At 47.8% G+C, this 9,511-nt stretch overlaps 1 protein-coding gene across 4 annotated transcripts in view; it reads left to right on the top strand.

Moving 5' to 3' along the window:
- The first annotated feature begins 6,209 nt into the window (after window positions 1–6,209).
- TMEM120B (transmembrane protein 120B) overlaps window positions 6,210–9,511 on the top strand; it is a 45,656-nt gene continuing 42,354 nt past the window's right edge. For 2 of the 4 annotated variants that reach the window (XM_061384744.1, XM_061384743.1), the window contains exon 1: window positions 6,210–6,672. In XM_061384744.1, coding sequence (XP_061240728.1) covers window positions 6,225–6,672 — 448 coding nt within the window. In that variant the 5' untranslated portion in view covers window positions 6,210–6,224. The remainder of the gene's footprint in view (window positions 6,673–9,511) is intronic. The other 2 variants (XM_061384745.1, XM_061384747.1) reach the window with 2 other exon arrangements.

The following is a 9,511-nucleotide window of genomic DNA, read 5'->3' as shown; positions in this document are numbered from 1 at the left end:
GGAAGTTCATGGTTCACGTATTGCTGAAGCCTGGCTTGGAGAATTTTGAGCATTACTTTACTAGCATGTGAGATGAGTTCAATTGTGCGGTAGTTTGAGCATTCTTTGGCATTGCCTTTCTTTGGGATTGGAATGAAAACGGACCTTTTCCAGTCCTGTAGCCACTGCTGAGTTTTCCAAATTTGCTGGCATATTGAGTGCAGCACTTTCACAGCATCATCTTTCAGGATTTGAACTAGCTCAACTGGAATTCCATCACCTCCACTAGCTTTGTTTGTAGTGATGCTTTCTAAGGCCCACTTGACTTCACATTCCAGGATGTCTGGCTCTAGGTCAGTGATCACACCATCGTGATTATCTGGGTCGTGAAGATCTTTTTTGTACAGTTCTTCTGTGTATTCTTGCCATCTCTTCTTAATATCTTCTGCTTCTGTTAGGTCCATACCATTCCTGTCCTTTATTGATCCCATCTTTGCATGAAATGTCCCCTTGTTATCTCTAATTTTCTTGAAGAGATCTCTAGTCTTTCCCATTCTGTTGTTTTCCTCTATTTCTTTGCAATGATCGCTGAGGAAGGCTTTCTTATCTCTTCTTGTTATTCTTTGGAACTCTGCATTCAGATGCTTATATCTTTCCTTTTCTCCTTTGCTTTTTGCTTCTCTTCTTTTCACAGCTATTTGTAAGGCCTCCCCAGACAGCCATTTTGCTTTTTTGCATTTCTTTTCCATGGGGATGGTCTTGATCCCTGTCTCCTGTACAATGTCATGAACCTCATTCCATAGTTCATCAGGCACTCTATCCATCAGATCTAGGCCTTTAAATCTATTTCTTACTTCCATTGTATAATCATAAAGGATTTGATTTAGGTCATACCTGAATGGTCTAGTGGTTTTCCCTACTTTCTTCCATTTCAGTCTGAATTTGGCAATAAGGAGTTCATGATCTGAGCCACAGTCAGCTCCTGGTCTTGCTTTTGTTGATTGTATAGAGCTTCTCCATCTTTGGCTGCAAAGAATATAATCAATCTGATTTCGGTGTTGACCATCTGGTGATGTCCATGTGTAGAGTCTTCTCTTGTGTTGTTGGAGGAGGGTATTTGTTATGACCAGTGCATTTTCTTGGCAAAACTCTATTAGTCTTTGCCCTGCTTCATTCCGTATTCCAAGGTCAAATTTGCCTGTTACTCCAGGTGTTTCTTGACTTCCTACTTTTGCATTCCAGTCCCCTATAATGAAAAGGACATTTTTTGGGTGTTAGTTCTAAAAGGTCTTATAGGTCTTCATAGAACCGTTCAACTTCAGCTTCTTCTAAAGTATCCCCCAATTTTTTTTTTTTGGCTGCACCTCAAGGCATGTGATCTTTAGCTCTCCTGCCAAGGATGGAACATGTGCCCTCTGCAGTGGAAGCGCAGAGTCTTAACCACGGGACCACCAGGGAAGTCCTGTTAGTTTTTTAAGACCCAGCTTTATAAAGTTAGTGCTTTCGGGTACTTACATATCAGGCACTTCATCTACATATTACATTTAGTCCTCACAACAATCCTATGAGAGCAACCTTCAGTTTACAGAGAAGGCCAGTTATGTACTCGGGGTCACCTATCTGGCAAATGGCAAGAGATTTGAACTCAGGTTGACTAGTAAACCACACAGCCCCAGCCAGCCAGGACTTTACAGTCCCAGATAGGCCCAGAAATGCAAATAACTGAATAAAGACATAAACGGCATTTTGCTACCTGGATAGAAAATATTAAACAAATGAATTTTAATAGATAATACTGCTTACATTATAAACCCATGAACATAAAGATAGGGATGTAAAATTTCTATCAAATACCTGAACATTTCAGGAAGAAAAGATGCCATCAGTTTTTATTATGGACTATTTCTGTTATACTAAATTCACCCAGTCTTTTTTAGCATACATGAATGATCATATAACTTCAATCAGTATATACACAGTATTTTGGGGCACAACTTTCTTACTTCACATGATTTAATATACCTGTTTAAAGGTATTCATTTAGTTCCAATAGCGATTTTTAACAGCCATGTAATATTATATGAAATAGAAAGACTATATCTTTTTTGTTTTGTTTTTGCACTTTTTAATTTTTTTGTGGCACTGCCTGCCTTGTGGGATCTTCATTCCCCAAACAGGAATTGGACCCCAGCCACCACAGTGAAAGTACTCAGTCCTAACCACTGCAAACTATAGCTTACTTAACCATTTCCCTGTTGTGGGGCACTTGGGATGCTTCCAGTGTGTGACTGATTTGAAAAATGCTGCTATAACCATCTTTGCACAAATTGCTTGTTACAATTTCAGGGACTATTTTCAGCAAGGGCATTTGTGGGAAGCAGATGAAGGAAAAGTCCCTAGAATTTTCACTTCTCATTGGGCAGCTGCTATTTCTGTAGAATAGGCTCTTGGCATCCTGCAATGCGTAAGTAACACCACCACCAGTAGCTGGATGATTCGGGGATAGTCTTTTCACCTCTATGCACCTTGGTCTCTTGCTATTGCAAGTGTGGTCCTTGGACCAGTAGTATTGGCTGGGAGCTTGTAGAATTACAGAATCTTGGGTCCTTCCTCAGTTCAGGTCAGTTCAGTCGCTCAGTCGTGTCCGACTCTTTGCAACCCCATGAATTGCAGCATGCCAGGCCTCCCTGTCCGTCACCAACTCCCGGAGTTCACCCAGACCCACGTCCATCGAGTCGGTGATGCCATCCAGCCATCTCATCCTCTGGCATCCCCTTCTCCTCCTGCCACCAATCCCTCCCAGCATCAGAGTCTTTTCCAATGAGTCAACTCTTCGCATAAGGTGGCCAAAGTACTGGAGTTTTAGCTTTAGCATCATTCCTTCCAAAGAAATCCCAGGGCTGATCTCCTTCAGAATGGACTGGTTGGATCTCCTTGCAGTCCAAGGGACTCTCAAGAGTCTTCTCCAACGCCACAGTTCAAAAGCATCAATTCTTCGGTGCTCAGCCTTCTTCACAGTCCAACTCTCACATCCATACATGACCACAGGAAAAACCAGAGCCTTGACTAAACGGACCTTTGTTGGCAAAGTAATGTCTCTGCTTTTGAATATGCTATCTAGGTTGGTCATAACTTTCCTTCCAAGGAGTAAGCGTCTTTTAATTTCATGGCTGCAGTCACCATCTGCAGTGATTTTGGAGCCCCCAAAAATAAAGTCTGACACTGTTTCCACTGTTTCCCCGTCTATTTCCCATGAAGTGATGGGACCAGATGCCATGATCTTTGTTTTCTGAATGTTGAGCTTTAGGCCAACTTTTTCACTCTCCACTTTTACTTTCATCAAGAGGCTTTTTAGTTCCTCTTCACTTTCTGCCATAAGGGTGGTGTCATCTGCATATCTGAGGTTATTGATATTTTTCCCAGCAATCTTGATTCCAGCTTGTGCTTCTTCCAGTCCAGCATTTCTCATGATGTACTCTGCACTTTTCAGTCCAATCCCAAAGAAAGGCAATGCCAAAGAATGCTCAAACTACCGCACAATTGCACTCATCTCACACGCTAGTAAAGTAATGCTCAAAATTCTCCAAGCCAGGCTTCAGCAATACGTGAACCATGAACTTCCTGATGTTCAAGCTGGTTTTAGAAAAGGCAAAGGAACCAGAGATCAAATTGCCAACATCCTCTGGATCATGGAAAAAGCAAGAGAGTTCCGGGAAAACATCTATTTCTGCTTTATTGACTATGCCAAAGCCTTTGACTGTGTGCATCACAATAAACTGTGGAAAATTCTGAAGGAGATGGGAATACCAGACCACTTGATCTGCCTCTTGAGAAATTTGTATGCAGGTCAGGAAGCAACAGTTAGAACTGGACATGGAACAACAGACTGGTTCCAAATAGGAAAAGGAGTACGTCAAGGCTATATATTGTCACCCTGCTTATTTAACTTATATGCAGAGTACATCGTGAGAGGGCAATGAACAAATAGAAGATATTTCCCCCTGGTGATGTGGGGAAGAAGTGGGGAGGATACTCTTGCAACACATGTTTTCATCTATCATGCTCAAAGTTCTTAAGAAGAGGCAGATCCAGCCCCAGGAAGCTGATGAGTGAGTTTGAAAGCTCTTTGGGCAGAAACTGGGACAGGGGGTTGGGGGCGGGGTGGGAGGTTGGCGATGGTGGGGACAGCCAGGTAAGATCTGATACTTCTGGTACCTAAGGGGCTACACTGATGGGGTGAACAGCCTGCGCCATCTACAGAGGGGCTTATGAATAATCATTTGGAGTCCTGACCCCATGGAGAACAGTTCCTAAGATTTGCAACCTGACCATGGCCAGCAAGTGGACAAGGTGTACTTGCCCAACTCTACCTGGGGTGGGCAGGGCCAGCCTCTTCCACCCAGAACTGAATGACTGCAAGCATAGGTAAAGCGGGATCTTCTTCCAAATTCCTCTGCTTGTTGTCATTGTTCTGTCGCTCATTCTTGTCCAACTCTGCGATCCCATGGATTACAGCATGCCAGGCATCCCTGTCCTTCACTATCTCCCGGAGTTTGCTCAAACTTGTGTCCCTTGAGTCGTTGATGCCATCCAGCCGTCTCATCCTCTGTCGTCCCCTTCTCCTCCTGCTTGGTGACATTTAATTCATCCTTCAAGGCACTGGGTTTCCTTTTTTATCTACTAACCCCAATTAAATAAACTGTTTTCTGTTTTTTTTCCACCATGTGTGTGATTTATACAGGTTTCCAAACTTCATGACACTTTATATCAGAATTCTCAAACTCAACAGTCTCCAGTCCACATGAAATAAGCTGGGGCAGTACAATTGAGCATGGTGGGGACTGTGGTGACTGGCAAGCCCTTTGTGAAGGGGACATCTGTTCATCTGTTCCAGCCCATGGCCAAGTGTGAACATGAGTCCAGGGTACCCAGAGCCTTCCACTTTAAAAAAATTATTTTAATTGGAGGATAATTGCTTTAAGATATGTTGGTTTTTGCTGTACAACAACGTGAATCAGCCATAAGTATGCATATGTCCCTTCCCTTTTCAACCTCCCCCCCCCTCCATTTTTTTCATGTGGACCGTTTTTAAAGTCTTTGTTGAATTTGTTATAATATTCAGTTCAGTTCAGTCGCTCAGTCGTGTCCGACTCTTTGCGACCCCATGAATTGCAGCATGCCAGGCCTCCCTGTCCATCACCAACTCCCGGAGTTCACTCAAACGCACGTCCATCAAGTCGGTGATGCCATCCAGCCATCTCATCCTCTGTCGTCCCCTTCTCCTCCTGCCCCCAATCCCTCCCAGCATCAGAGTCTTTTCCAATGAGTCAACGCTTTGCATGAGGTGGCCAAAGTACTGGAGTTTCAGCTTTAGCATCATTCCTTCCAAAGAACTTCTGTTTCTGTTCTGTTTTTTTGGCCATGAGGCATGTGGGCCCTTAATCCAAGGAGGCCAGTGTCCTTGTAGGAGGAGAGGACATGCAGAGACAAGCATGCCGGGAAGGAGAGCCATATGTAACAACAGAACGCAGAGGCTGGAGGGAGTGAAGCTGCAAGCCAAGGAATGCTGAGGTTGGTGACCACCACAAGCTATGAAGAAGCAAGATTCCAAGGAGTATGAATTTGTTGTCTCCTTGATTTCTCAAGTCTAGCCTCCAGAACCATGAGAGAACACATTTCTGTTGTTTAAGTCACCCAGTTTGTGGTATATAACCCAGTTTGTAGTTAGGGCAGCCCTAGGAAACTAATACAGGTGTCATTTGAACTAAGTAGAGAATGATGAGAAAGAGGAAACCAAGTGAAGAGTTACAGGGGAAGAATATTTCATGCAAAAGCAGGAATTAAAAAACAGTGGCTGAAGAGGGGTGAGTAGGAGCTACGCCTGGAAAGCTAGCCAGGGATAGTGCTTGTAGGACCAGGCGGGAGAGGGGATTCAATTAGCAATGAGGTGGTTGTGTTATTTGAATGACAGAAACAGCTGTCAAGCGAGTTACCCAGAGTCTTAGAGGGCAGGATCTAGGATATATTAGTTGCAATAAATAATGACAATATGAGATGACAGGGCCCTTTCTGAGCTTCCCCGCCCTGCCCGGCGACCTTGCTGGATGGTCAATGTCAGTTCTAGCATTTCAGGCCGTGGCTGGCTTCGGCTCCGTTAAGGCAACGCTCCTTCTCCGCAAACTCCTTCCTCCCTCCGACCCCAGACACCCCAAATACACACAATCTAGGTAAAATAAGCTCTACAAATGCGGTTTGCGGCCAACTTCCCCATCCCAGCTGGGCATGAGAGATTCCCTAAAGGCCGAAGCATTTCTAAAGAAACACTGAGAGACCCAGCCAACTCCCGCAAAGGTACAACAATCCCCGCCGCGGGCGCCTGGCGCGCGGGGGCGGGACCGGGGAGGCGCGTGCGCGTGCGCAGGGGGCTGCCTCCCGGCGAGGGGGTGGGGCGGGCGCCTGGGGCGGGCGCCTGGGCCGGGGCTGTGACGTCAGGTGCGCGCGTGGCTCGGGCTGCGCAGGAACAGCTGGTCCCTGGGAAGGCGGCTGGCCGGCGGACACGCGTGGGGTGCGGGTGGCTTGCCGCGCCACGCTGCGGGAGCAGCCGCCGCCTACCACCACTGCACCATGTCTGGCCAGCTGGAGCGTTGCGAGCGCGAGTGGCACGAGCTGGAGGGAGAATTTCAGGAACTGCAGGTAGGACCGGACCACCTGGTCCCGAAACTGCTACCTGAAGTGCCGGGTATTTCCTTTCCTGCTTCTCCCAGCCCCGGCCGTGGGAACCATCAAGGCCCGGGCCAGGCCCTGCGGCGGAGGCGAGGGGTTGTTGCCGGTGGTCTGCGTGGGCCAGCCCCCTTCCATCTCCCAGGACTTCACTTTTTCATCCACTTAGGGCGCTGGGTGGAAGCCCCCACAGCTACCCCAGCACCCCCCCGCCTTCTCACCGGCTCTTTGCCGCGCGCGCCTCCTTCGCTGCAGAAAGTTGATCTGTGACCTCTGAGGGGAAGTTCCAGGCATGTCCATGTTGGGGAGGCCGGAGGGACCAGGTATGTTCTGGGACTCAAAAGAGAAAGCCCAGTCCCTACCTCCTCAGGGGTCTCCCCTAACCCCACCGCCGCCCACCAGGGTTTGGCGGCTCCACTCCCCTTTTGCTGTGGCGGATCAGCCCTCTCCTCTGACGCTCCATTTTGGGAGATGTGCTTGGGAGCCCTTCACCTTGAGCCCGCAGGCTTTGCTTAGGGGTTAGAGACCCCTGACCTCAGCCTTTGGGGCTCCTGTGTCCCGCCTCTGACGTTGCTGCAGGCCAAGTTTGGCGTCGTGGGTGACATCTGTCACTTCTGACAGCTGGATTGCCTCCCAGTGATAGAGGCTGCTCCCAGCCCTCACGCTTTGGCCCAGAGCCTTATGCTGGGTGGGGTGAGGTCGAGTATAAGAGAGGCCCCTTGAAAGAACAGCATTGGCATTGCCGCTGCGGGGTCCCTGGCAGGAGGAGTTGTTCCTGAGAGGAGGTGCGCAGAGGCCTCAGCTGCCTATCCTGGTGACTAGAGAGGTCTCTGAAAATCTTGGAGTTGGCTAAGAGAGATGCCTGGATCTTTTTTTGGGAGATGGGGCTGTTCCCTCCCCAACTACCGGATTGTGTTTGTTTTCTCCAGAGTTGGGCTCTGTTTGCCTGAAATCACATGGAACACCCCCAGCCCACTTCTGCCTAGTCTCAGCTGGGACCAGTGACATTTTGCTTGTCCATGGAGCTCTTGTCTGCAGTTTAATTAGCCATTTACTGTGTCCAGAGTAGGGGAGGGAGGGGAGATGGGGAAGGGTGTCTGTGATGGGTCTTTCCAGAGCCATCTAGAGGGAAGATGGGTCATAGGTCCGGAAGAATAGAGAAGGGGTGCTGGAGAGACCAAGCAGGGAGAGGAGTGCTGTTTTAGCTGTGAGCAGAGAGTAAGGTACCAGAGCTGGTTCCCAGGGGACCTTTCTGGCTCTCCTGCCATGGAGAAGAGTCAGCTACTTTTTTTTTTCTCAGTATTTATCTTTATTTTGGCTGTGCCAAGTCTTAGTTGCAGCACTCAGGATCTTCAATCTTCATTGCAGTATGTGGGGGATCTTTAGTTGTGGCTCGTGGGATCTAGTTCCCTAATCAGGAACTGAACCCCGGGCCTCTTGCATTGGGAGCGAGGAGTCTTAACCACTGGACCACCAGGGAAGTCCCCACTCAGCTGCTTCTTGCCACTTTGTCCTGCTGGGCTCTCGGTTATGTCCAACTGTGGACCCATGAAGGGTATTAGGGTCGGGCGTGAGAGAAGAGTTTTGCTGTGTGGAGCTTTTGTTGTTCATAATGCCTTTCCCTGACCCTGCTTTCGGCTAGAAGGAAGAGTCTTAACTCTTCAGAGCTATACAATTAATGCAATTAACAGCAATTAGATAGCTAGTCTTGGCAGGCAGAGGTTGCAAAGGAGACGTTTGATTTGTTGTTATGTTCTTACTTGGCATCTCTGGGGCTCAAGTGTGTGGGGGACAGAGAGGAATTGGAAATGAATCCTGGATTGTGTCCCCTGGTGCAAGGATTGTAGAAGAACTGACTGGGTAGAAACCATGATGTCCCTTGCTCAGGTCTTCAGCACTGGGGCAAGTGGAATGGACTAGGTCCGACTTCTTATCCCTCCCCCCACCCCCCATAATACACGTGAGAACTCTGAACTCCTGAGATGAACATCTCTGGAAAAAGGCATGTCATAGGTAGAGTGTACGTTGTCATTATGTGTGTGTTGGGTGAACTTTCAAATATGAGACATTTGTCGGGGAGCAAGGAGGTCACAACAGGTATACGTTGGGCGGGGGTGCTGATTGGAACTAGAAAAGTTAATGGTAGGAAGGGTCTTTTTCTCCCACCAGAAAATCCCAGTCTATCTTACTTCACCTGTATCTGCTTCAGAATCTGGGATTTGTGGGTGTCATGCTCATATCTCTCTGATTCTCTCTTGCTTGGGATGATGTATAATATCCCTGTGTTTTATCTCTCCTTCCCTTTTGCCAGTGGAGGGAGGAAAGAGGAGATCTAATTTCAGACCCAAAAGGATTTGAAAGATTTCTGGAACTTCCCCCCTCTCCCAACCCCTAAAATGTCAAAATCTCTGGGACTTTCTAGAGGAAAGGATCTTTGTTCTTTTGTCTGTGATGTACATCTGCCAGGGCCTCCGTGGACTCAGGGGCAAGGCTGAGTTGCTATGAGGACTTTGGTTTTGGCTGGTTGGGGTTTTGGGTGTGCTGGCTGATTGAGCATTAGTCTGAGACTGGCGCATGTTTGGCCCTGTGGCCTGTGGTGTGACCACAGAAGGTCACTTACAGACGTGGTGGCAGGTGATTTAATGAGCATTTCTTGTCTTGCCTCTCTGGAAACCTGACCTCATCCCTCTGCACCCAGGAAGGAGGTGGCCCGAAGAGGCCTTTCCCTTACCCTGACCTCTCAGAAATGCAGGGGCCTGACAGGACATTACAGAGATTTTTGGCTTTTATTACCAATGAAACAGGTATTCCT

Source organism: Bos javanicus, chromosome 17, assembly GCF_032452875.1.
Source record: "Bos javanicus breed banteng chromosome 17, ARS-OSU_banteng_1.0, whole genome shotgun sequence".
Classification (NCBI taxonomy): Eukaryota; Metazoa; Chordata; class Mammalia; order Artiodactyla; family Bovidae; genus Bos; species Bos javanicus.
This window is presented reverse-complemented; position numbering and strand designations above follow the sequence as displayed.